This window comes from Tympanuchus pallidicinctus, unplaced genomic scaffold (genome assembly GCF_026119805.1).
Source record: "Tympanuchus pallidicinctus isolate F22 unplaced genomic scaffold, pur_lepc_1.0 scaffold12, whole genome shotgun sequence".
NCBI classification, from domain to species: domain Eukaryota; kingdom Metazoa; phylum Chordata; class Aves; order Galliformes; family Phasianidae; genus Tympanuchus; species Tympanuchus pallidicinctus.
Window position 1 is genome coordinate 10189073 of NW_026294637.1, and position 26818 is coordinate 10215890.

At 41.5% G+C, this 26818-nt stretch overlaps 1 protein-coding gene across 4 annotated transcripts; it reads right to left on the reverse strand.

The window, feature by feature from the left end:
* Positions 1–17771: 17771 nt before the first annotated feature.
* DUT (deoxyuridine triphosphatase) lies at positions 17772–26025 on the reverse strand. Of its 4 annotated transcripts, none has more exons than XM_052671951.1 (7): positions 25892–26025; positions 25286–25448; positions 24845–24936; positions 23881–23925; positions 20148–20222; positions 19132–19202; positions 17772–18283 (listed from the first exon to the last, which is right to left on the reverse strand). In XM_052671951.1, the coding sequence occupies exons 1-7, from the start codon at positions 25896–25898 to the stop codon at positions 18227–18229; spliced, it is 510 nt and encodes a 169-aa protein (XP_052527911.1). In that variant the 5' UTR covers positions 25899–26025; the 3' UTR covers positions 17772–18226. The 4 variants fall into 4 exon arrangements, with proteins under 4 accessions (XP_052527911.1, XP_052527909.1, XP_052527910.1 ...); XM_052671949.1 differs by lacking the exon at positions 25892–26025 and adding an exon at positions 25715–25846; XM_052671950.1 differs by lacking the exons at positions 23881–23925; positions 25892–26025 and adding an exon at positions 25715–25850.
* Positions 26026–26818: the final 793 nt, after the last annotated feature.

The following is a 26818-nucleotide window of genomic DNA, read 5'->3' on the forward strand; positions in this document are numbered from 1 at the left end:
TGTCCTTTTAAATAAAAAAGTATGTATCATCATTAAACCCCTTGATCATGAGATTCTTTTTGTGCCAAACATAAACTGTAGATGGAAAATATTTGAGCGGGATCTGGCTCCAACTACCAGGCGAAATATGAACAGCTGAACTGGGAATGTAAGTGCTGAATCCAGAGAAGAAGGTGATAGCACAATTTGCTGCTGCTTTGAGAAACACGTGGCTGAAGGGATGGGCAGGAAGGGAGAAGGAAGGTGCCAGTGCGGAGCAGACAAGGAACCGCACTGTCAGTCTGTATTCACATCAGTGCAAAGCTGAAACAACAGGAAACGAGGAGAAAGCAGAAAGGGCTGCAGCTCAGCAGCACTGGCTCTGCCGGCTGTGGGAAGGCTGATCAGAAGTTTTTTGACATGTATCAACAGCCATCTGCTCTCGTGGTAGCCAGCTCCACCAGGCTACAAGCTTTAGTGCAAAACCTTCTCCCTCAGCTGGTGCTCCTGAGCCAACAAGCACTTGGTGATGGATATGGGGCTTTTTTACCACATCTGCACTAAAATGGATCAAGTGAGGAGAGAGGAGTGTCTGCTCAGTGGGTTACTGTAACTGGGGTCCAGTGGGAAGCTCTGGGACTACCAGGCTTTGGGGCCTTGGCAGTGATGTTCCTGGTCTACGTTCTCCACTGTTAAAAGGACAACAGGAACTCCTTAGGCAAAAAGCATAGCAAGGAAGGTGGTTAAAATGACAAAAAGAACAGAGGAACAGTTTCAAGCTTTGCTAGATGGATAACTATCACATACTTGCCGTATGTGTCCAGGTTTCCTTCTGTGTGCAGTCAAGCAAACGATTACTTCTCCCTCTTCGCTGCCTTCCTGCTGTGTTCATTCCTTCATGAATGAGCAAAGATTCAAGTTCACCCATTTCATCTGAATCCAGAGGCAGAGGTCATTGCATGGGGCAAAGCTCTCCTACTTGATTAACAGCTCCCATTGCCGCTAGTCTCTTACTCAGCTGGGAAGGGTATAGTTATTTCAGCTGCTCCAAGCTCACAGATGTGATCCATGCATGGCTGGTTCGCAGGATGGATCTGGAAGGCAAGGTCTTTAAGATGAGCAAAACCTGGTACCCGTCTTTCCAGTGCAAAATTTGTCCTTCTGAGGGCAGTTCCATCGGTGATACTGCAAGCAGAACTGGAAAATATGTTCTAGAAAGTGTTTTCATTTTTCAAATCAAGAAACTGTGCGAATATTCAGCAGGAAAAATGCATTTTTTTGGACAAAAGTTTTATCTGTTTGTTGTGGCGTAAGGGCCGTGGGACTGTGGCTCACTGTGGCTCATCTTTGGAGGGCGCAGCCTATTGTGGGGTGGGTAAGCAGTTACCAAATGAGTCAAACAGAAAAATCCCCAAAGCACATCAGAACCAGATCATTATGTGATCTTAGCAAGTACTGAGTGTAGACTAATAAGTCCTTAAAGACAGTTTCTCATTTTGAATTCAAAAGTGTAATGAGGCAAGAAGGTTAACAGATTACCCACTCCCCTTGTTGAAACTGTACTGCCAAAGGCATAAAATCCTTCACCAAACGCTTTTCATTATCAGTATTTAATTGCAGTTTTCAAATCTGCCACTGTAAGAAATCTCAGTGCTTTTTCCAAGTTCTCACAGTGCTAGGAAGTAGCCCCGGTAGAAGAAATGAAGCACTTCCCATAAAGCTCTTCCACCAAATCACCCTGGAGATGAGGTGCTGCCATGCATTAGATCAGTGACCATTTCTACTCCTGGGATACAGCTGTGCTGTGAAACATCATTCTGGAGCTGGAGAATCCTGCTCAAGCCAAGGAAGCACAGCATAGACTGGGGGAGGTATGGAGGGGAGTGTGAGAAAAGCTGCCCAAGCAGACCTGTTCTTCATTTTCAATCACTGTATCATGTCCATATTGCACAGATTAAAGCTGAAAGCAGCACCTAGAATGAAGGGGAAGTGAAAAAAAAAAAAAAAAAAAAGGCTGAAAAATACCACTGTGCACGTTCTCAGAGCACAGACAAGATGCTTCTTCTCAGGAGATAGAACTGCATTTCAACTAAGCCAACTCTGTGAACTTGCCCACTGTTTGTTTGCCCCTGTAATTTGATTACATCACTTATGAGGCTGAATTTACAAAAGTTCATGTTGTTGTCTATACATAGTCTAATAGTCTACCACACACGCCTCTACCCCTGAATATGCTGGGAACCAGAGCATTTTCTTCTCCACAATGACAGCATAGACAAAACCATGGAAGGAAATTGTGGGTCTCAACACAACCGCTGGGCCCAGGTTGAAGGCCAAGTCTGGCAGGAGTTGCACAACACTCCGGCGGAGAAGGCCAATTGTGTGCGATTCACTCAGCTAACAAACAGCACAGTTCTGGGTTCCCCACAGAACAGCCTGGAATCCATTTGAAAGTTAGAGAAATGGTGAAGGATTTACTAAGTGGGACCTCTTTACCAGTCCCCTAAGCAGTTCTGTTGTGTTCCTCATCATCTCTATCCAAGGTTAGTCCTGTGAGGTGAAAGAGCACGGAATCCTGGTTTTAAAGTCAGCAGGGCTAAACCCCAAACCCTGTAAAGTCTGCAAGAAACAGAACTCTCCATTTGCTGTGAATTTCAGCTTTGCCGTCAACTCATCTCACTGAGGCAACACAACGCTGTTCAAATTCACTGTAATGTCATAGTCCTGAAATGATGGTTCTGCCACATCCAAACTGTTCTGGTATGTGCTAAAGCCAGTGGTTTACAGCATATGCTGCTACCTGTGCAGGAGCAACAAACCATGAGGCTGACAAACATCTGCTCCACAGATGGAACTCACTCTGCTGAGATTAGCTGTGGGCAAAGAGTTATTTTGTGCCCTCTTAGTACAGGTCTGTCCAGAGATGCTCTTTTTGGCAACCTCCTTTAATGGCAGGCAGGTTTGATCAAGGGTCACTCTGTGTTTCAGAAATGTATCAGCCAACTGATCTCTTATGAGCCGGTGCCTTGTTCAGAATAGCTGGGTTGTGTTTATAAAGTGAAATAAGATGGATGATGGTTGATCAGTACAACATAAACTATAGCATGGAAACTGAATTTTGAATGAAATGCACAGACAAATCATTTATCCTCACCAATACCCTCTCCATGTTTCTTATCCTGGTAATTGAGACCATGTGTTGTGCTGCAAACAATAACTATGGGAAATTACTCATGATTCTTCCTTCATAGACTTGGGAAATGAAAGTGATGGGAAGTATGATCATCTTAATTTTTTTTTTATGTTAACAGCTCTAAATTATTAGGGTGGGAAGAAAATGTCAATAGAACATAAAAGTGCTTTGTATAATGTTCGCATTTGCTCATACTTTCAAATCCACTGTGGCTTATTAGTTCATGGGAAAAATGACAAAAAGGAATAAAACCCAGAAAATGAATCCAGTATCAACATCTTGCCTCTATAGTAACAGAGAAATTGTAACTTGTGGGTAAAAAGTGACAATGTTAGGAAATGTTTGTTGGGCAATTGTGGTGATTAACCCTCTCCATCCCCTGGCATCTTCAGCTTCTTGCCAGCCTGACACATTCCTATGGATTAAAGAATGTGCACTGCTCTGTGCTGCTCCTTGTATTAGAAGCCTGGAGCTAGTGAGGCCCTTAACCTCTGTTTCAAGAGTTTATTGCTCAGCTGTAAAAATTCTCCCAGGGCTGAAACTTGACAGAAAAAATGTCTCCGCCTGGGAGGAGTTTCTGTTCTGAGTTTGGTTTGAATTAGTTCAGCCCTTTTCCACTTGCAGAAGGACAATGGAGCAGGAATCCCTTTCTCTCCTTTCTTCTTTTAAAATCCTGCCAGAGCAGTACACACGACAGGCAGCACTCAGACCACAGTCCTCTCTGCAGCTGCAGCACAGGGTCAGTGTTGGCTGCTGCGGCAGTTCCCTGCCCTGTAACAGGCCAGACTCCATCCCTTTCCTTGCTCTGATGCTGGCTCAGACAGTGGCTCATGCCTTCTCTGAGCCGAGGTTGCTGAAGGCCATCTTGGCTATGGTGCAAACCGGGGAAATCCGCCCTTGCTGCTGTTCCTCGAGGGACTGGCTTGCAGAAATGCAGAACCACCAGTGCCACACCTCCGTGGGGTTTTGGCTTTTCCCAGAGCTGGCCAGTGTGCCAGCACAAGCCTGTCCTCCTGTGGTGGAGGTGCAAGTCGGCTCCGGCCGGCTCCGGGCTTGCTGTGCAGTACTGGGTGGTAGGCTTCCCAGATAAAGAGCTTGGCTCAGGGAAGCTGCTCCCTGCAGACCTGTGTCTGAGCCAGGGGATTCATTTCTAGAAGCAAGAGTGCTAAATCTATTGCTCTTCTTGCATGAGCTGCCTGCAGGGCTGGTAAATCTATTATAACAGTCAACGCTTTATGAATGAAGTCAGACCCCACCAAAGTCAATAGCAAAACTGATTTCACTGGAGTAAGGTTTTACCCCAACCATCGAATCGCCCGTGGGAGCTCACCCATGCTCAGCACAGCCATCCACAGTTCCAGTGGGAGAAAGGAAACAGAGCAGAGAAGGGTCCAGGTGCTTCCTCAGCTGATCCTGGGTCCTGCTCAAACGGATGTGCTGAGCACGCCACTTCAGCAACGCCGGCAGGCCTGGCTGTGAGATCGGTGTGCGTCTGAAGTGGCTGACAGAGATACCTTGGCACAAAAGCAGAACCTTATAAGTTATTGGAGTATTGCCCTGAGCTCTCAGAGGGCCAGAGCATAAGTAACAAACAAATAAAATTTTCTATGCGTGGAGAGATATCACACCCTCGACTCAGTGCCAACAACCCAGCCTCTCTAGTGACTGCACTGCGTGCATTTAACTGACTGAACAGCTACTTGATATCATCCAGAACAGCTTATAAAATTAAACATTATTAAACATAATGGCAGACACATAACCCTTGCCAACACTTATTTCAGTAATGATGATATGATTGCCACTTCACAAGTCTGACCTGTCACTTGAGAACTCAAATGGCCCATAACTGAAGGTGCTTTGTCCACCTACAGGCTCAGGTCTGTGGCTAGATATCACGTCCAACTTTTTTACAGCCACTGAACTGCTTCGTGCTCATACTTTCCCAGCACTCCAGCACATACAACTCCTGGTGACAATATTTTCCCACCTGCCTGAGTAAATGAACAGGCAAGGTTAGCATCTTATTCCAGAAAATAAAGCTAAGGAAGTTACGTGCTGTTATGTAAGTTATGCCACTGGATTCTGCTAGTTTTGCTGACTTTCCCATACATCTTCATTTGCTAATCTGACCATAACATTTCCTCCATTTTGAATTCAAGCAACTTTTCTTCTTTGATACTTTAGAGTTGTCCTCCCACCAATCACAGGGGAGCTCATTTCTAAACTGCGCCATGGGATTTCAGATACATGGAGCTCTTTCAACACCAATATTGGGTGGAGAGTTCAAATCTGAGATAAAAGCAGCCCGTTACTGAAAAGGCATGAGTTATATGTGAATTTTTTTTAATGTATTTTAAGACCCAAAGTTCAGTTGGGTTCAGTCCCTGCAGGGACAGAGCATCAGTAACAGATCCTTCCCAGTCACTGTGGTCTAACAGAGGTGAATCTCATGCCCCATCCTTTCACTGGGATGGTAACTGGCCCGCCTGTCACTGCCTGCTTTCCTAGAAGGCTGTGTGAGCACAGCAGCTGTTTGACATTTACCACTTCGTTGCGTTTGGCTGCAGTTGACCAGTAGCTTTGCAATTTACAAGGAGGTGCTTAGGCATTAACACAGAGAAAGCAACACCAAGAACTGAAGTTAGCTCATGGCTTATAGCCTCCATGAAGTTCAAACGTGCAGTATTCGCCGCAGTTTCAATCAGTATCATAGAAGAGATTTCTTTCCGCTCCTCTCTCTCTCTCACTATAGAGGCTAATTACAAAAATGCTTCTTTCTTTTTTTTTCCCTTTGAATCTGAAGTTTTGTGAATGCCTTCTGTTTTGTTTTTTTTGGGGAGGTAGGTTTGAAACAGTCCTTGTGCTGAGACAGCACATAGGTTTTTACTTGCAGCCAAATACATATCAGGTTGGACTCTGAAAATCCTTCCATTATTTTTATTTTCCTTTCACTGCTTGGGATGCACAGTTCCTTTCTGCTTTTCATGGTCACTTCAAAGATCATTTCCCAGTGTTTCATGGCTTCAGAATCATTGCCCAGGGAAGGTAATGGTGTCTAAAAGAGCAATCAGACTAAGACAAGAACTCCTTCAGCTTTTTCAATGGAATCTATGATCCCTTAAGATCAGAAGAAGCAGATGGCATAAAGCCAAATTTCTTTTTAAGCAAAACAGAAATAGAAATGGATTTCCTTGACAGCTCTCAGTACAGCGTGGTGTAGTATAAGCACCAAACAAGAGGCACCTGCTTCCTTTGCAAAGCAGTCAGGAAAAGACCCCTGTGTATGCAGCTTGCTCTGGGACCTAATTTGACTTATTTGTTCCACCTGATCTTTAGATTACTAAGATAGAGAACAGTCAACACCTGTGGATGTCACATGGGTGGATAACTGAGCTGCTCTCTCTGCACTTGGGGTTTAAGGAGTTCAAATAACTAAACAGAGTATTTTAAATAGCTGTATAAAATAGCTCCTGCTGATCGCTTTTAAGTCCAGAGGTGATTAATTGTAAGGTAGGAGCCTGTGGGGGGTTCTAGGAGACATTCTATGTAGGCCACAGAAAGTACACAAAGCCCCTGTGACCTGGTCATCTATACCTGATCTAGGAAACTGAATGTGTTTGTTGCAGTGAGCAATGGAATTCCCTTTGTCCCATGGAGTGAAAGTCCAGTGATATTAAAGGCTTTTCCAGAGATAATTCTTTTCCTTATTAGTGACACTACAGTGAGTTGGAGATCAAGTACAGCGTAGAAGGAAGCATAACAACCCTTTTCAGATGAATAAAATAAAATAATGCAGTGAATGTAATAGCAAACAGAAGATAAGAGCGTGTTAGGGTTAAATCCTCCACTGATTAACACCTAAGTGAAACGCTAAGAAAGACTCGCTGGTGTTCCTTCTCATCCACAGGATGATCTGCTCTAAAATGGCTTCCCAGCTCAAGTTTTACAGTTTCAGAAAACACGTTGTTACAAAGATTGTTAGCTCTAACAGAAGTAAGCACACCTGTACCAAACCTTCCCTGCAAGTTCTAAATCAGTGAGTTCAGAGAATCCTTTATTGCAGCAGTTTGCCTCATCTCTTCAGTGTGCTGTCTAAGGGTTGTGGGGTTTTTAAAATGTTATAGTGTGAATCTTTCCTTCCTACTATAAAAAAAATCTTTATATAACCTTTGGAAGTTGCATAAGCAAGAAATGTCTGTTAACAGCTGCAAATGTTTATGTAGCTCTCCTGTGCTGGAGAATGCTGGCAATTCAAGGTAGCTCGTAGGAGACTGGCTGGTGTGAACAGCTGCAGCCAATAATTATACCCTGCTCTCCTACACCTACTTTCTGGACTGGTAGGATTGCTGAACTGATCTGATGAAGAAAGTAGTATCAATGCGTTCAGGCTTTTGAGCTGTTGGAGATGGAAGTAAGTTCTGTTTTTCCAAATCTAAGCTGTTGTTGTAGCTGGAACAAAATCTATCTTTGCAGGTTGTGAACCAGTTCAGTTGCCAAGAGCCTTTGAGAAACACACAATGAATGATGTGAAGCCTAGGTTTAAGGAGCACTTCAAAATACCTTTCAAGCTTAGAAAAAACTTTTCTGATTCTTCTGAAGACTGAAATTTTTTATGAACAAAAGCTTTCCTCTTTTGGTGAGGCACATGGGGGATGAAAAATGGTTCTCTGTAGCTGCTGCTGTCTGGTTTGTGAGCTGAAAACATGAAGTGAGAGGGAGGGATATCTAACCTGAGAACGGTCTTCCTTGATTGTAGTAAGGTAAGCAGTACTGAATCTCTGCTGCTCTGCTGTCCTTGGCCTGTACCCCACAACCAGAGCTCTACTGGTGGTGCAAATTTTTAAGACAGACTTTAGAAGACCCTTATGTCTTGGTACATACAGCAAGATACAAGTCTTAGAATCCCCACTAATGTGGATTCTGTTTTTTGTTTTCTATTGTCTGGTTGCTAGATAGAGGTTTAGTATTAATTTGTGTGTTGATAATTAAAACGTTTAAGATATTAAAGGACAAATCACCCTCTCCTGGAATTAAAGACTCATGATACAATCTCCTGATCCTCAGTGAGTATTGCATTAGTCAATTTGTGGGCAGTCAGTAACTCAATAGCAGCAAATTATGTAGTTATGCGGGAATTCTGGTTTTTGGAACGGGCTGAGGTTCCCAAGCTAAGGCCCAACACTGCTAGGGTGTGTCATTTACATGAGGCACTTAGTGGAAAGAAAAAGCTGTGATGCCACATCCCTGGTGCTTTCTGGAGAATAAAATACAACAGCAATATTGCACTGAGGTAAAAATGAGAACGAACAGAACTTCTTATCCACTAAGAACTTTTTTCTACAGTGAGGGACCAACTTCCCTAAACAGGCTTTCAGCTGATAATGCGTTCAGTTAAATGTTTTACTGATGGCTATTTTAGGTCTGGAGATTGTGAACCTGAGACTAGATTTGTGGTGATTGAATGTCCTGTCTGCACCTTCAACTCCATGCTTAAAAGTTTTACAGGTATCAGTATAGGTCCCTCGAGGCAGAACCAAGCCTTACTCCTGGTATCCACTTACACTTGCTCTGTCTTAAGTCTACAGCTGGATTAAAAGTAAGAGAATTTTAGCCCAATATCTTCATGTCAGTCCAACCTGAAAGAAGAAGGATGATAACAGCCAAGAGCTTAAGGCTCAAACTATTTCTCTCTATTCATTCAATTTAAAAATAGTTCTGTTGTTAAATCCAAGTCTGAATGTCACTAATTTCAGTAGAGTTGAGATTTATCCCACTGCCCTTCTGAGGAAAAAAAAATTGCAGCTACCATCAGTACTGACATAACAACCTAGTCCTTCTTCATGCTCTCTAATGTGCTTCAAATTCTTTCTGCCATCAGCAGGAAATACGAGAGAAAAGTGGATTGTGACAGAGCCAAGTAATAATCCACTGAAGTCACAAAACATTAAAGAGCTCCTGATATAGCTTTTAAAATGGCAACTTTTTCATTGCTAAGTGACAAATTCCTCTCTCCCTCCCACACCTGCCCGGTTTGTTCTGCTAAATGTCAGAATGCTGGCATGTGTGGGCCTCTACACCCTGCTTTCAACTCCAGAGAAGGCTTCTCCACACAGCTGTTCTGCTGCAGATGTAAAGGTGCAGAATCTAAGGTACCTTCCTAAATCCACAGTGGGGTGTGCCTGAGTGAGTGGGAAACTGCAAGAGGTGCAACTTCCAAACTCTAATAAGAGTTATACCAGTGCTGGTTTGTTTGTTTTATCTTATTATGCTATACAATAGCAAAGAAACAGCTTTCATTTTATGCTTAATGATTTAAGTAAGCAAATACAATATTTCAAACACTTATTACAAAAGAACAGTATGGCTGTGTCCAAAGCTGTCAGAACAAATGCATTTTGTAGCCAAAGAAGAATCCACCCAAAATTTACTGTATGAGGTATGAAGCAATAACGGGACACACTGATTCATCAGCTGATGAAACCAGAAGTGCCCAGTGTTGCCCAACAGAGGGTTACTCAGGGTTCTAATGAAGTGTTTCTCTTGCATAAAAGAGAACAGATGTAGCCAACCTCATAAGAAACAGAGCTATGACCTGCTGTGAGCTCCCATTGGGCAAAGTTTCTTTCAGATCTGAGAAATTGTTCCAGCTGAGTCAGAATATTCCTCTCGTACCACCGTACTTCTGCAGGCTAGACTTCCAGATTCAGATCTGGGTTGTGGTAGGCTGTGTTCTACCATTTTTCATCTAGTTGCTGTATTGGCAAAATACCTTTAGGCCTTGTGAGCTATTGGAAAACTGACCGCTAGATGAGGAGCTCTGTTCTATGGACCAACAGAAACATTACACAAAGTTGTTTTGCCCTTAAGGTTAGTGGTGTATCTCACACTGAGAATCGAGCCTTGTCACCTTCCCAAGTTCTTGGCAACAATAGAGGTCACAAACCTTCCTGCTGTGCTTTGAGGTGTTACTAGTTGTGCTGGCTGCAGAAGTCACTCCTGACCGCGGGGTAAGGTAGAAACTCTTGCCCTTCAAGTGAAGAACAAATGACGAAGAGGCTTTTGTGAGTCTGTACCAATCTTTTACATAAGAATATGTTGTAGTGAAGAGAGAGTAAGGCTTCTGTTAACTTAGATGGCTGGAGAATAGGGAAGAAATATTGACATTGTGGCTGATTGAGGATTTCTAGATGAATTCCTGCAACTCTTAAGTCTTCAATTCATGCTAGATGTGCTTATGAATTCAAACATGTTGGGTAAATAGTACAGTAGGTGGTTGCATATTGCTTAACTTCTGCACTCAAGTAAGCAGAACACTGATACCACTGCACTTACTATATGCTGATGCAAGTGTTTCAGGGTATCTTGGTCTTAGGCCCAGGATGAACCTAACTGCTGCAACAAGGCATGTTCCCATTGGCATTCTTGTCCTGTCACCTCATAAGTGGAGTTACTTGTTCAGTGGTGTTAGATTCCAAGTTCAAAACCAGATATTTAATAAAGCTTCCAGGAAAGCAATACCACTGTGGATGTCAACAGGGCCTTCAGCATCAAAGGCGCAGAATAAAATTATAGATGGAGAAGACCTGTTAGGTCATCTACTCAGCCCATCTGCCAGTGCAGAGAACAATCTTGCAGTCTGCTTCTCCCCTTCTTTGTTTGTATCAAGCCAAAGGGGTTTCCACTGCTTCCCTTGGGAAAGCATGACATAGCAGAGTAGCTCTTGCCCTTAGGAGCAACTTCGAGTTTGTGAAATAACAGAGGCTTTCTAAGTCTCATTTTGATGGAGGAAAGGAACTCTGAGAGGACCTTTAGTCTTATGACTATATGGTATCTCAGATCTAATTCTCGATTAATCATTTTTTGTGTACAGATCATATGAGGATAAGTGTCCCACCCCACAGCTGTCTTGTTCAGTAATTATTCCTTAGACAGATTTTGTCATCTTTAAGTAGTAAGTACTGCACAAGCCCTAACAATTCCATTTCACGTGGCAAAACTTCAGAATTTGCTGTAATTAATGTTTGAAGTATTCTGCCTGACTCTTACACCTTTTAATTGTGTTGAAGTTCTTTAGAAATTAGCAATCTGATGTCCCAGAAACCCATAAAAATCATTCCAAAATATTTTCTTGAAAAACACTCCACAGATGTTTACTGAAACCAACAGTATCTATAGACAGATGACTTCTGACAATTATTGATTTAAGACTTATGTTTTCATTCAAATTCCCTGTGCTCCCTTATACTGTTGATAAGTCATAACTTTCTGATGTCTTTATCTCTTGTGAGGAAATGTTTCTGGCCAAATACATGAAGTCCTTTTGTGGCCTCGTGTATTGGGCATTAAATGGCAGGAATCAACTCTTTTTCAAAGGAAAAAAAAACCAACAAAACTTCTCCAGCTATTCAAACCAGTAGCCCTCTGACTTTTGTTGAAAATCTATGTATTTACAAACTGTTGAAGTTGACTGTGGAGATCGTGCTGAAGGACCACCACTACCCTCATCATTTTGATGAGGGCTGTATTTGTTTGGCAGTCTGCAGGATAATGTTTAAAAACAGTTGTAGAGTTATGGAAGACTATGATTAGTATCTTTTTGTGACTGTTTGAGCTGTACTCTGCGAAATGAGCAAGGATTCAGAAAAAGCTGTAGTCTGACTGTCACTTTGTCTGTGGGGCTAGGGGGGATTTGAATACATGAAATGCCTTTGTTAGCAGTTGGATTTAATTTCCTTTTGTTTAGCATTTGCACAGGGCTCAGTGTAACACAGTAATATAATAAGAAAGCTTTGCCAGCAACAGATTTCAGGAACATGCACAGGCCACTGGGACTATGTAACGTACTTAATTACGGGTCAGCATTAGAACGGGCAACTACGATGCAGTTGTAATGAAAAGGTTTTCCCTGAGCTGTGTTGGCATATCCTTTGTAGTACTAAAGGATGAAGTTTTGCTCTTAGGTCTAATTTTTGTTTTAAACAACTAATTTGTAAGCATTCTTTCTTTGTGTTGGCTACATAGAACTCTATCTGTTCTTTACTGTTCATTAGAAGTGATCAGTAGCTATTCAAACATTCCTAACACTGCTTGCTAGCTGATGAAAGGCCTGGAAAATGAAACTGTGGCAAACCAGAAAGTAAAGAGCAATGACCAAAGGCATAAGGAGAAAAGCTATTACCCAGGGACCCAAGGAATTATGTCACAGCCAGACAGTCCTAGTTTCAGGGTTACATTGATCTGTGGCTCTGTGGCACTTGATGCTGACAGTTGAAATGTAACGGAGGCTGGTGGAATAACCCATTTGATGGGCAGATATCACTAGCATACAGCTTTTTCAGTGCACACTTGCTGTGTACCACCTCAACACTGGGATAAAGGTGACAGACAACTGTGGCTTTGCATGAATTTCCGAATGCCAGCTTGAATGGACAGTATTCCCCTCTTCATCCAGCTGCTCTACTATTTTGGCATCTCATCAAAATTTCCTGGAGTAATTGCAGATGAATAATCATTTTTCATTTAGCTTATGCACAATCCTGGCACCGCTGATCATCTAAACACTTGCTTAATATATATGTAGATATGCCATCAACGTATGTTCTGGATTTTTGAAAGGCAAACTTCAGAAATAAAGGGTCATAGGTGGAGTCCAATGCATTATTACTGTTATTGATGTGTGCCAAAAACATTAAAAATCATCTTTATTATCACAAAATAATGATGTAAAAATAAATAGGTCCTGTTGGTAAGCAGGTGCCCAGGAGCAGAAAGGAAAGGGGAAAAAATCATAATCCTCTTGTAGGAAATCAAAGAAGTGCCTGAGTTGTGTTTTTCTGCTTGGCCTAAACTGTTCTAAATGCTAAGTATCTCAAAGGCCTTGCAAATAAAAAACAAATGCCAACAGTTACCTCTCCTACAGAGCAGACTTCCAGCCTGCTCAGAATACAGTGGTGAAAGTTTGCCCAGGTTTGCTTGTTCTATTGGTAAAAGTCTTAGCTGGCATTTGGGAAAATGGAGTTTGAAAGCTCTGTGCATGTGGCCTGGAGTGGGACACAATCTATGTCACGCTTCCAGAAAGAACAGAAAAGTGAAGTCCTCTTTACAGTTGCTCTTAGCCAGAAAATGATAAAATGATGTAGAATGCTGCTGCACTTGAGTGAGGAACAATGTCCTGACAAAAATGCTTGCTGCCTCTCCAGAGCAGCAGGTTGGCTTTTCATTCAGCATCATGTCAGCACTCTTCCAGGCAGAAAATTTTACCCTCTACTATTAATGAAATTGATCTGGTTAATATTAGAACAAAAAAACCTCACCATGATGATGATGAATCCTCACTCCATTTATACACAGCTCTTTCTTCCTCTCCATGTCAAGAGCCTTCAGTTCCCTATTGCTGGCTCCACGATTTCCTGGCTGTATCACAGTTCCTTTTTCAATTCTCCCACATTGTCAGTGCTTTAAAGGAAGTTGAGAAGAAAGGTAAGAATATAATTGAAATTTTGTATCTCCCCCTCCAAAGATCTCCTTTTATTTTGTCCATCATAGCAAAATATAGGCTGGCAGCAAAGAAAAGCTGTATTCTTGCAGAATGTGAATGGCCCAAATTACCTATAATGGTTCAGACTGTGGCTCAGAGGTAACTTGTACCTGCAAGTGAAACTACAGGAAAGGAAGACCTGCATTTTCTCTGCTGCTATGAAGACCTGTGAGGTGAGCTTCCCTGATGTTATCCTAAGGGAAGGTACCTGTAATTTGTCAGCAACTGAAGTGCAAGTTGGCCCAAGGAGGAAGATTATGGTCAGGAGTAAGGCGTTTTAGCAAGGCAGTAGTGAATACCACATGCTCTCTAGGCTCAGCGCACACAGTCAGCTTAGTTGCAAAGGAAGGGGAGAAGTTTTCTTCCAACTAGGACATGCAGTTATTTTGTCTTGGCCACTTGGAGACAACCTCTCGGACTAGCTAGGAATCCGTAAACCACAGAACACTCATGCTAGAAGAATCTGGCTAAAGATGCTACTTTTGTGACTGTTGGTTGTGTTTTTTTTTTTTTTTTAAAACAAACAAATTCCTTTGCAGTAATCAATAGTAATCAAAAGACAACTTTCTTCAGTTCAAGGGTATCACCTTTAAATGTTAAGGCTACAAACAACGTTAGTACAAAACTCCTATTTCTGTTAAAAAATGTACTATATAAATATTTTGTAAAAAGCTGATGATTAATAGTAATATTTTGTGACATTAGGGAGAAAAGCAAACTTTATGGAGAAAGAAGCAAGTGTGCATAAGCAGCTCTCATTTGTTTAATTAAGTATATTTTTTCATATTAAAAGCACTAGTTACTTTCTGGATAGTGGCTCTCAAATTATAGAATTAATTTGTCAAGCTCTCAGACCTGGCAGGGCAAAAGATTTTCTTGCTACGTTGTGACAGAAGGGGAAAAGCATATCTACTTTAGTAAGGAGCTAAATAACCACAACTTAATGGAGAGAAAATGTAGGAAAATAATTACATTAATTCACTTCAGACCTGATCAGACCTTTAACCATGCAATGACAGACATTCTTAGCCCAGCAGCAGATCCAAATTTACACTTTGCAGAATAACATCCTTACTGAGCTAGAGGTTGCCAAGGAGCTGTTAGTGAGGGAAGTGCCCTGTGTGCCAATTCCAGAAATCAGTACGGCAGGACAGTCTGCCCTATATTTCCAGACTTTGGGTACCTTACATAACTAGGTACAAAATATAGTTTTATTTCTGATTCTTTTCTTTGGAAGTGCAGTCATGTGCAATCAGGTGGAATAAGTGTGCTGATAATTTTCCTTCAGAAACTGTAATGATTAGCGATGTGGACACTTTTCTCTTTAGGCAGAAACCGTGAGGCACTGAAGCAAGCATTCACTTTTCTTGCACTTGAGGTCACAAATTTATGCAAGTCAAAAATGTTGAGCCTGCCAAAAACATCATGCTACACTCCACCAAATAAAAGGACACTGTTATTCTTACAAGGAAAGGTTTGACAGGACAGGAAATAGGCAGGGTCACAGAAGTTTACTTAATACTGAAACTTATTTAACCACCTTTAAGCCAAAATACAATGTTATTTTTTCATATACGTATTTATATGTATATACTGGGAAGGAGAGAGAGAAATACAAGTAAGCTATTACAGGAGCAACAGCCAGTACAGAAGGTAGGGAGCTTTAACAAATATTCAGGCAATTCAGGTTACTGTACATCACCTGTCTCTACTGGGTTAACGTGCATTAAGGAAGTTTTAACTTATGCCCTGAAACTGCAGCAAGAGGAATTTGATTTAGAGAATCCAATGTTTTACCACGCTATATGCTTATTGCCATTACAATTCAATCTTTAAGTAAACTGCATTTCTCTTAAAGGAATGAAGGAGGAGGAAGAGCAAAATAATACGAAAGATAGGAAAAATGTTGCTGTTCATTACAATTTTCCATTTTTGTTGAAACACAGCAGGAGAGCAAAGCCACAGGCTTCTCTACTGCTCTTGCATGCCAGGAGGGATTATGCAAACACTGCAACCACCCAAATCTTATTTAAATTATAGTCATTGTTCCCCCTTTAATGGTTATACTTTTGCCTGCTTTCACTCAAATATTGCTGCATCTTGCTTTCTGCCAACTTAGTCCCACTGGGAGTCATCAACTCTTAATTACAGACGAACAGATCTCTGAAAAATACCTTGGAAAAAAAAGTAGAAAAGAAAGCAAACCTTAAGTGCCATCTAGTGGCCGAAGATTAAAAAACCATGACATCAAAAAAATTCTGACCATGACACAGAGCAAGGCATCTAGCTGAAATGAAGAAGCAGTGCTTGAATTCACAACCAGCAAAGACCTGGTTAATTATTGCAAGAAAAGGTAAATAGATCTTTGCAGTAACTTTGAAGATTTTTAGCCTTAATTGGAGAGCTCAAATGGTAGGAACTGTAGATCACTTGCTCCTCCATGACCCTCAGCAGCTTATCAGAATCCGTATCTTTCCAAATTGTCAGGTGTACTTCAGTTAAAATCAGAAAACAGAACCCTTTCACACCTCAAAATGGAGGACAACTCATAGGGATGAATCTAGACCCAATTACCTAAATTCAAGTTAGGCTTTTCCACCCAATTCACTTGGAGTTCAAGGCCAGATTTTTCTATTCTCTGATTTGTAACAAGTCAAATTCATTTCTAAAAGAAGGCAGACTGTTAGCTAGTCGTGTCCTTTTCCTTTCTCTACAGGAAAAAGCCACTTTCTGCTGCAGATAGGAATTCCTTGCCCAACTATCTTCTAGTAGAAAAGCTTCACGTTGCAAGTAGACAGCTGTACAATTCCTCAAATTTTAGACAACTCTTCTTGAAGATGTGTCCTTTCTACATATAACCAGTAATTAGCAGTATAAACTTTAATAGCTCTGTTTGAACCATTTTAGTGATAATAGACAGCAGACCAACAACGTATTTATTTTATATATATATGTTTTTGTACAGCATTTTTACTTTCAAGTTGCTTCAGAGCTTTCAATTTTCTTCAGTGCCACGCATACAGTGACATTGGGAATTACTCCTTAGGAAGATGCTGGAGAAAAGAACCTGTATAGGTAGATGTGTTCGATGTAAGACTTGATGCATATTTCTAGCTTCTTGTGGAAAGACTTGGCCTAATGTCATCCAGTCAATGACACACAAAACCAGCTTTATGCACAAAGTAATTCACAGCTATTTAATTTAGATAGGCTAGATCTCAAATGAAGTCATGAATAACATCAATGCATCTACCAGTCCTTTCTTCTTTCTGCCTACACAAAAATTCTCAAACGTGCCAAATTTTTAATGTTAACAAGATCTTGTTTTTGTTTTGTTTGTTTGTTTTTGCTAGGAGGGAAGAGGAGCAGCAAAACTTACTATCAAACAAGAAGAAATGGGTTTACAGAAAGGATTTATTCTTATTTTAAGACATTTAAATAGTCTTTGATAACTGAAGATCCTTTCTGGCAGATTATAAAGGGAAGATGCTTAATATCAAAATCATTTTTGCAACAGATTTAGAACCTTACTGACGTGACGTGCTTCTCACTCACAACATTGGCATGGTAAGCCTGTATATACAGATACATACAACAATGCTGTGATGAGGCTTTAAGGGAAAAGAAGCACTGCTTAGCAGGTAATGCACATAAGGGGAAAGGTTTTTACCCTGGTCAAAGATGTACTTGCAGTTTCACCACTGCCAAGTCAAAGTAATGACTGTGGATAATGGAATTAGAATGCTGTCATCTTTGTTTTTCAGCTCTTCAGGGTAGTAGGACAACATCATGATGTGCCAAACTCTGGAAATGGCTAGTAGTAGAAAAGGATGCAAAACAAGGACAAAAAACAGTGACCCGAGACCAGCAAGGAGAATTCTGTGAACATCTGAGTCTACCAAAATCCTTCTACCTTGCCACTAGGATCCATTCCAAAAGGTTCTGTTAACTGGTCAAAATGGATTAAATACTCCAACTGGAGAAAAAAGGTTTGATTCTGAATCACCAAAACAGTGTGTTCTTCCATACAGTACCTTATTCATGAACACTGAACAGCAGCATGCTTCACAGCATTTATTTACTATATTAACTTCCAGATGAGTTGTAATACTTCCTTTACACCCCATATTCCCTGCTCTTTATTTAGTGAGCTGAAAAAATAGCTATCTGAGAACCAGGTAAGGATCAAAATTAGAACATTACCTTTGAAACAACCATTTTTGACAAGTCATAGTAGATGCAATATTGAATATCTTCACTGTATTCTAATTTAGGGATTACAGGAGGAAGTCATATCAATACACATATTATTGCTATCTCTGTACAAAGTAAACTCTTGGTACAAAATATTGATACACACAAAAGCTTTCTTTCAGGAGGTTAACACAAATATTAATGAGAACAAAATATTTTAAAAAAGCAACTAATAGACCAAGTAATTCAAAATATTACATCCAATTCAAATGAAAATTTAGAACAATAAAAAAGCAATAGAAAGCACATTCAAATCATTTTCAGTTCTTTCCAGTAGAACCAAAGCCACCTTCACCACGTTCTGTATCATCTAGAGTCTGAAAGACAATTGTAACAAGCTTGTTTAGAGTTTTAACTTGCCTTCAATTCCCATATAACCAGTATTGTTTATCATGCAGACAGTGCAAGGGCTGCCCTGAAAGTTACGCCTGCTACTATGGTGGCTCATGACATCAGAGGCAGATGTTGGTGGGATGGAGGTCGAACCTTCCCAACAACGTGCCTTTACGTTTTGTTGCTGTGTCACTGATGGCAGCAGGGGGGCCGTCAAAGAGCATGCCAGCACAGTGAGGCAGCAGGTGGTGCATTTCAGCAGTGGTCATTCTGCTAGTGCAGATTTTTGTAAGTGCAGCATGCAGCGTCTTATCCATCACCGTCAAAAATGGTGATAACTATGCTGAACAATGATGTTTTGCAGCTGAGAATTTGCTCTGTCAACCAGTGTTATTGTGCTCTTTGTATCTGTTGTAGTTTCCACAGCAGTACATAGGAGGCGTTGCTTTCAGAGTGACCTGTGTACTTGGCTTCTCACAGTAGATCAGAACTGTCAGCAACTCGAACTAAACCGAAATATTTTATGAGTCAGTTCTCAATACCTTCCGTAAAAGCTTAAATAAATCCCACACTGAGAGACTACAAACTCTAGCATACACTGAAGCATTTCTCACCTACTTGCTATTTGTGAAAAACTTTGAAATAAAAAAAAAATAAAATAACGCACGCGAAGCATAAAGGGTTTTGCACAAAACGTAACAGAATCACTGCTTAATAGTTAGAATAGTTTTAAAGCAAAGTATTTACCTAAAGCAGAAATTTCATCTTACCTACAACTATCTTAAACTACGAGTTGTTGAAAACAAGTAAATATTTCCCTTTGGCAACTTACTTGAACTTCTTCTAGCTCAGGATAGAAAATGCGTTCGCAGATGAGCTGGGCAATTCTATCTCCTTTCTTAACTACAAAGAAGTTAAATTATTATTATTTCCTTAAAAAAATCCATATAAGTTTAGATGATCTCTTTCCAAGAGTTTCAGAATGTAATAAAATACTTATTCGAAATTTAGTTCAGCAAATATTAGAAACCCCAGAAAAATACAGGCTGTGATAAACTGTGCTTAGCCCTTTTACATGAAGTTCCAGCAGCAATACCAGTTTAAGGGAAATCCCCTCAATCCTGCTGCTGTACCATGGCATCCTAAGCACTGTTGTGCATAAACACTACAGAGACTCAGATAGTTGCTTGTACGATGTAGCTCTTGTGTGGATTCAATCTAAAAACTTGTTTCCCTGGGGCATTCTATATTCTAATCCCTGGGGATTCATTACTCTATGAAAAAAAATAATAACAAAAAATTGAATGGATAAAAGGGAAAAAAAAAAAAATCTATGGCTAGTCCCCAGCTTGATTCACAGAAGTTTTTTAATAGGCTTGTGCTGTGAAGTTGCAGAAAAAGTTGTAAAAATACTGGCAATATTTTAACTGGGTCCTGAAGCTTAAACCGATGCATTTGGGAAGGGAGAGCATGATTAAGGGAAAATCATCCTTTATTATTCATGTTTCTCAGAATCACAGAGAAGTTTTTATCTCAAAATTGTTTATTGTTGATAAAGAAAGAATCCTAATACAAAGTTGCATTTCAGTAAAGGTCATCTGGAAAGTTCAACCTTCAGTAAAGGAATCTGAAGGTTAGCTAAGTAGTTCTTTTCTGCACACTGCTTCATTTAGTAGGAGTGCAAACTTTTCAGATTTCCTTAATAGGACATTGTTAAGTTGCCAAGATTTTGTTAACCGTAAAAACGGTCTCAGATAAAATTGCCATCTCACAGATTTTGAAAGAAAACTTAATTTCTCATTTCCCACCAGAAGTCTAAAAACAGGCTTTTTTTAGCTTGACGCTTACCTTCAAAAGTCTCCTTGCCAAAGTTGAAGAGCACCACGCCAACGTTTCCCCTGTAATCCTCATCAATAACACCAGCTGATAGATGGAAGAATTAAGAGATATCCAATTAATAAACATTGCCACTATTTTAAACAACACAAGTTTAGATTGGTAACAACTGCAGTACCTCATGCTGGTACACTTTACGCTGCTCACGCACAATTAAACACAGGGTCCAATTTTCAGTGCATTCAACGTATTTTGAAGTCTGCTTACACCGATACTAAAGTTACTTGTCCTTCCTAGACATTCCAGGTACCATACATACAAAATACTACCCATAGAGACTATAAATGCCAAAGAAAGTTGTAGTACGACTACGTCTTGAAGGTTTATTACTGAGTATGTATACTTACCAATAGAAACTTGAGGGTTTTTATTAGTTTCTTCAATTGTGTGAAAATATTGCATTATGTATTGTTCATTACATTACTGTATGTCTCTGGACCTGAAAGTGTCATTTTTTATTTATTTTAGACCAGACACCAGTTAATTAAGTGCCAATTACATAAAGATCTTGCTGCAAATGCTGAATGACTGTTAAGCAGCCCTCTCCATCCTTTCCTGTCCAATATGCAGGTTTAACAGATACGCTGTATGTGAGAAGAGCTTGAGCACCACTGAATCTTGCCAAATGACTTCAGTAAAACACAGCTCCTCAGGCACTATACCTTTTTTTGCCAACAAAGAAAGATGTTAGTAAAAGCTAGCTTTTATATTTAGCAGCAGCATCTACAAGAAATTCTAGACCTTAGCATTGCTCTCTGAAAAAGCTCTGGCTACTTTTACTTCCTTTCATTTGAGAAATTCTCAATTACTTTGTAAATGTCACTACAGGCATCAGGCATCAGAATTCGGGCGTCCTTCTTTGTTTCAGCAAGCTTACCACTGGGGAGGATGATCTAGCCCCCCCAAAATGAAATGATGTGTAAAAAGACAGATAGGTTAGCTCTCTAGGAATTGAAAACTGTGTGATACTCAAGATAGAAACGACTGATGAATATTTTAGTGGTTAAACTGAAGTCAGTGGCATTAAGTCATTTGTATTATTCACCAGAGGGAGAAAAGCTTTCACTAAGCATTCAAATTTTGTAAGCTTAGCTATAAAGTAAACTACATTTGTAATGAATCTACATACTGCTTCAGACTTGTTCTCTAGCAGGCAAGAACTGCACTTCCCACTCAGTTCTCAGGATGAAAGCTTTCCAGAGGATACAGAGAGGAAGGATAATCTTCCTCAGCTGTATATCTAATATAAACAGAACAATAATATATGATATAATCAGACTTGAAAACCATTATTATTAAGAAATAACTTAAAAAAAAAAATCTTTGTGGCCAAAACTACTACTCTAAGTGCTATGCTGAATGGCTGTGATATTTACAAAGTTATGATTATTTCAAATCCTGGTAGAGATTTTCTGAAATTAATTGCCTTTCAAACATTTTCTCTTCACATATTGTACTCAATTGGTCTTACTGAATTTAACCACCACCACCATCTAGATTTTGAGTTTAAACTACACTATTTTTGTTACAGAAACACCTGACCAGAAATTCAGTATTTTGGGCATGCTGGCAAAATGTGTTATCCAGAAGTTTTCTCTCTTGGCATTATTATTCCAGAACAGCAAGTTGCAGTAACTATACGCACTGCTGAGCACCAAGGCTGTTCTAAAATACGTGTACTGGGTGGAAATCATCTAAGTCATTTTTGGAAAAATTGTGCATTAGAACTGGCAGTCTGACATATGGTCTTACTCTGTCAGAAGTTTGGCATGTCATCTGTTGGGAAAGCATCCACACCTAACAGATGTGAATTCTGAATGTGTTCTCACATGATCCCTTATTTTTTTCTCTAACCCAATGATCTGCAGCACTTCTTATTGTGTATTTTTCCTTAAATGGATAATGGCTTTCATTGTGACAGAAGTACTTGGGAAGGACAATTAAAATGTTATAACTGGTTTGATTTTGTTTTTCCAGAAGTCCTCTACTGTCAGTAATAATTTTACTCATTATTTTTAAGCTGGTTTTTTTTTTTTTTTTTTTTTTTTTTAAACAAACTGAGTGCAAGTCATCCTGCTAAGCACTGTTTATTTCCTTCAAGCACTTCCTAGTCTAACTTTTGGATTGGAAAGATTGTTACAGAGGTGTAGCAGAAATGCTAAGTCATGGCCTGAACCAGTGATTGAGCACCTGGTGGGAAGGCAGGGCCAACCCAGGCGAGCTCAGGTGCATGCAATGCAATGCAATGCATCTGAGTAACTGGAAGGGGTGTAGCAAGGATCCACCCCTTCCCAGACCTCATTTAAGGCTTGGCAGTGGAGGCAAGGGGGTCTTGCTGAAGATCCCTGCCTTCCCTTGAGGTCTTTTGAGGGTAAGTAGATTGTTTCCTTTGTTTCTGTGTCCATAGCTGCTGTATGTGGGCTAATCCTTACTTCTTGCAGCCTAGGACTTTGTTATCTTGCTATTATTGCTGTGCTTTTCATCTACAGTAGACAATGTATACTATGGTGTCTTGGGTATAGAATTGAGAAGCTTTGATTCCCATGTTGGGGAACAGTGGGGTTTTTTTTTTTGTTGGGTTTTTTTTTTTTTTTTGGTTACTCAGGAAAGCCTAAAAACACCAGAAGGAGGCCTAAAAAAATTCTGATATAACATAAAGTTGGCATAGATGCTCTGCCTTAACCTGATAGCAGAGGCATACAGCAGATGCAGCCAGACTTTCATGTGCCACAAAGCAGACCCAATAAAGAGTTCTGCAGCAACTCTAAATTTACTTAGAGTTGCCTCTGCCTTATGGCTAGCCTGGCATCAGAGAACGGTGCCCGCAGTTACCATCCCTAATATCCAGAGCCCTGCCTATTAGCAAATACAGGCTAAGCATCATTCATTATTAGTCTGAGCTTGTAAGTCGCTCAGTACTTACACCTGGGTTGTGTCTCACTATCGCTACAAGCTGTGTGACAAAAGAACTGAGCACAGCTCTTCCGAAGAGGACATGGGGGACTGGTGGAAGGCAAGCTGGATGTGACCTCCCCTATGAAGATAGGTTAAAGTACCTGGGGCTGTTCAACCTGGAAATAAGAAGGCTCTAGGAGACCTTTCAGTATCTAAGGGGGGGGCAACAAGAAAGAAAGAAAAGATTCCTCAGTGAGTTCTGCTGTGGCAGGACAAGGGCAAATGTTTTGAAACAATAAGAAGGGAGATTTAGATTTAAGGAAAAAATTGTTTTACAATAATGGTGGTAGAGCACCCTGGTAGGAAACAGGTTTTTTGTTTTACTTTCAGACTTTAATTAATTTACAAAGTTAGAGCTGGAATTCTATATGCCTTCATTTAAATTAATTCAAATCTTACACCAGACCAGAAAAAAAATCATGCATAACTCTTCAGTGAAAATGGAGAAAAACAGACTAAAAGTAATCTTTAAAGCCTAAACCAAAATATAATTTGTCAGACATTGCTTACAAGATCATTATCAATGATTTTCTTATTGTAATCTTATAGTATCTTGTAACTCATCAAGTTTTAAACCAATTGTGATTTGTTGAGTCTCTGTGGAATTAATCAGATTCTCTCCTTTTGCCAGACAGCTAGTGAAGGTAGCACTATTTTACACCTATATGAAATTAGGGCATTTTACAATTAAGATTTACAAAGTTATAGTAAAAATAACAAAAAATCTTACCACCAACATCTATGAAGTGCTTTGCAGCTAAACCGGAACGTGGTGCTAGGAAAAAAAAAGAATTATTTTTGTAAGTGCAATACAAGATACTTATAGATCAGTGTGTTTGTACAAAGTTGTGTTAGCAGGAACTGTTCCCACGGTCTATCTAAAATAAATGTGACTTTAGAGGAAAGGCTATAGATATTATTGTATACACAAACAAAACCAGCTGCTACAGCCTACGATAAAACTGGCATCTTTGGATGATTCAAATTCATCCTTGATTAGACCACCAAATACAGAACAGGTTTCTTCAAAGAATGCTGGAATAGGATGTTATCCACTGTTCTGGACTGATCTTAAAGGACTATTCTGGCAGTCCACTCTAGTTATGATTGAAAACAATATTTGACAGTTTACTAAGAACACGGCATACAGATAAACTATGTGTGGGCTTTTTATATTCCTTGGTCTACTTTGATGAGATGCTTAAATGTTACTGTTATCAAAATTTTCTTTGTTTAGGATAAAATAAATGCATACACACTCTCTTTTTAAAAGAAAGAGCACAGCAAATGGAGTATTTCCTTTCACCAGGGTAGAATATCTTGTACGGGTTTTCTGACAGGTTTTCTATGATTGTCACTAAAAGTAGTCTATTAGATGAGGTTCTTACCTCAGGACCAATTTTTAAACAATCTGTGTGTTTTCCATATGTCCTTGTGTGTTTTCCATATGTCCCTTACCTTTTGGTCTTCACCTTTTTAATTATAAAACTGCAGGGAAATAATCAGTGATCAATCACATCACACACAAAGCTGTAGGCAGGATGCAGCTCTCTAGCATGGGGCTTAATAATTACATAGGCATGTGAACTTTTTTATGTGTGTAGAGTAATTCTGAAAGCAAAATCTAAATGTAAAGACAGCTCCAAACCTCCCTGGTATGAGATCTCAGCTTTTTTTATAGCCTGTTTGCTTACCTACTCGGCCATAGCATCCAGCAGGAAGGGCAATCTGAATGTCTGTTTTCACGACAGCCTTTTCCATGGGTGGGATGATGTAGTCATAGGCACTGCGTTGTGGGAAGAAATACTAGTTTATATAGAATCCTTAAAAAAAAATAATAGTAAATGCTGTATCTCAAGGTACAAAGTTATTAAGAGTTACTCCTGCTGGGCTGTGGCAGCACGACCTACCATCATGAGCTTATCGTACAAGAAACGCTTATAGACCGATGATACCGAATGCAGATCCTTACAGACGAGATAATCTCTTTTTGATGGCGCTAGCTTTCCGTACCGTCATTTGGACAGCGTAATCGTGAGGCTGCTATTCTTATCTGCTTTTAATTGGTAAGAGACGTAAAGCACGCAAGTTTAATTTGAAATCACCGCGGACTCGGGGCGCGGCCCCTCCCTCACCTGTACAAGTCGTAGCCAGCGGCTCGCGCAGAGCCCTTGGACGGAGCGCAGGCGTTCTCGGACAGCTTGGTGAAGCGGAGCCGAGCGGAGGGCTCCCCGACTGCCGAGCCTTTCTGCCTCTTGCTGGGGGATGGCTGCAGAGCGGCCTCGGAGCACGGCATGGCTGCACGAGGGGGTGAAGGCGGGAAACAAGTTCCTGAAGCAAAAAGCGCGCGAAAAAGCAGCAGCGCCCACGGCAGGCGGAGGGGAGTCCCGATCACCGAACCCCCGCCGGTTGGAGTGGCCTCGCCCGACCCCTCCCGAGGGCCCTCCCGCTGTGAGTTCCCGCCCAGATGCGCTCCCCGCCGAGCGAGGCAGAGCGAGGGGCGGAGCGGTGCGCTGAGGCGGACCGCGGTCCCCTTTCATGACCCCCCTCCTTCCCCCCCTTACTGTGCCAGCGGGGCCGTAGCAGCTGTTTGAGGCGCAAGGCGTGCCTCAAGGCGGCCGCCATACGGACAGCGGAACGCGTCAGGACGGCTGTGCTTCCTGCCGCCGTCCGGCGGTCACAGCCTCCCGGGGCGCAGCGGGGGTGTCCGCGGCCCCACTGCTCCTACGCCTGGGCCGTACCTGCCATGGGACGTGGCGGGGGCCCCGGTAGCGGCACAACGGCGCGGGGCTCCCCGGGACGAGGAGCGGCGACGCCGCGCAGGGCTGGGCGGACCCCGCGTGGCTCGCAGCGTTGCCGGGGGAAGCGATGGCGGGTGCACGGCGGGAGGAGCCAGCCGGCAGAGTCGGGGGGGCTGCGCCGAGCGGGGGGCCTGCGTGGGGCGGGAGCGGTCCAGGTCGCCTCGCTCTGCCGGGGGCATAAAGCTGCTCTCCTGAGGAGGCTGCAGATACGAAAACCCCTTGCTGTCATGGCTGCCCGCGTGTCTCAGCTTAGGCACGGCTCTGGTGAGATTTCAGGGTGTTTTGTTGTGATAATCACTCCACCCGTACCACCCTTTCTTAAGGACTTGCCTGAATTGGCACATATAGTCATAGAAAGGCTTAGATTGGAGAGGACTCTACAGCCCCCCCCAGCCTCTGCCATGGGCTGTGTGCCCCCAGCTCAGCTCCCAGGGCCACTCAGCCTGGCCTTGGGCACCTCCAGGGATGGGGCACCCACGGCTCCGGGAGGCCCATGCCCCGGCCTCACCGCCCTCTGAGTGAAGAGCTTCTCCCTCACATCTAACCCCAAGCTGCCTTCTTTTAGTTTAAAGCCATTCTTCCTTGTCCTATCTCTATCTATTAAAAGTTGCTACCCTTCCTGCTTATAAGCTCCCCTGAAGTATACTGGAAGGCCATGAGGAGATCTTCCCTCAGAGCCTTCTTTAAGCTTTCCTGATGCGGAAGTGATTCCTGCAGGATTTTTGGCTACAATGCCTGTGCCTGGTCACTTTGGATTTCATCTCTGTATGAGATCAAGTGTATGTGATTGTTCTTGCTGTTACAGTTCCTAAATGCAGCCAGGTGGCAGTGAAATCATTGTTGCACGCTGCTGTTCGGTTGTGAAAA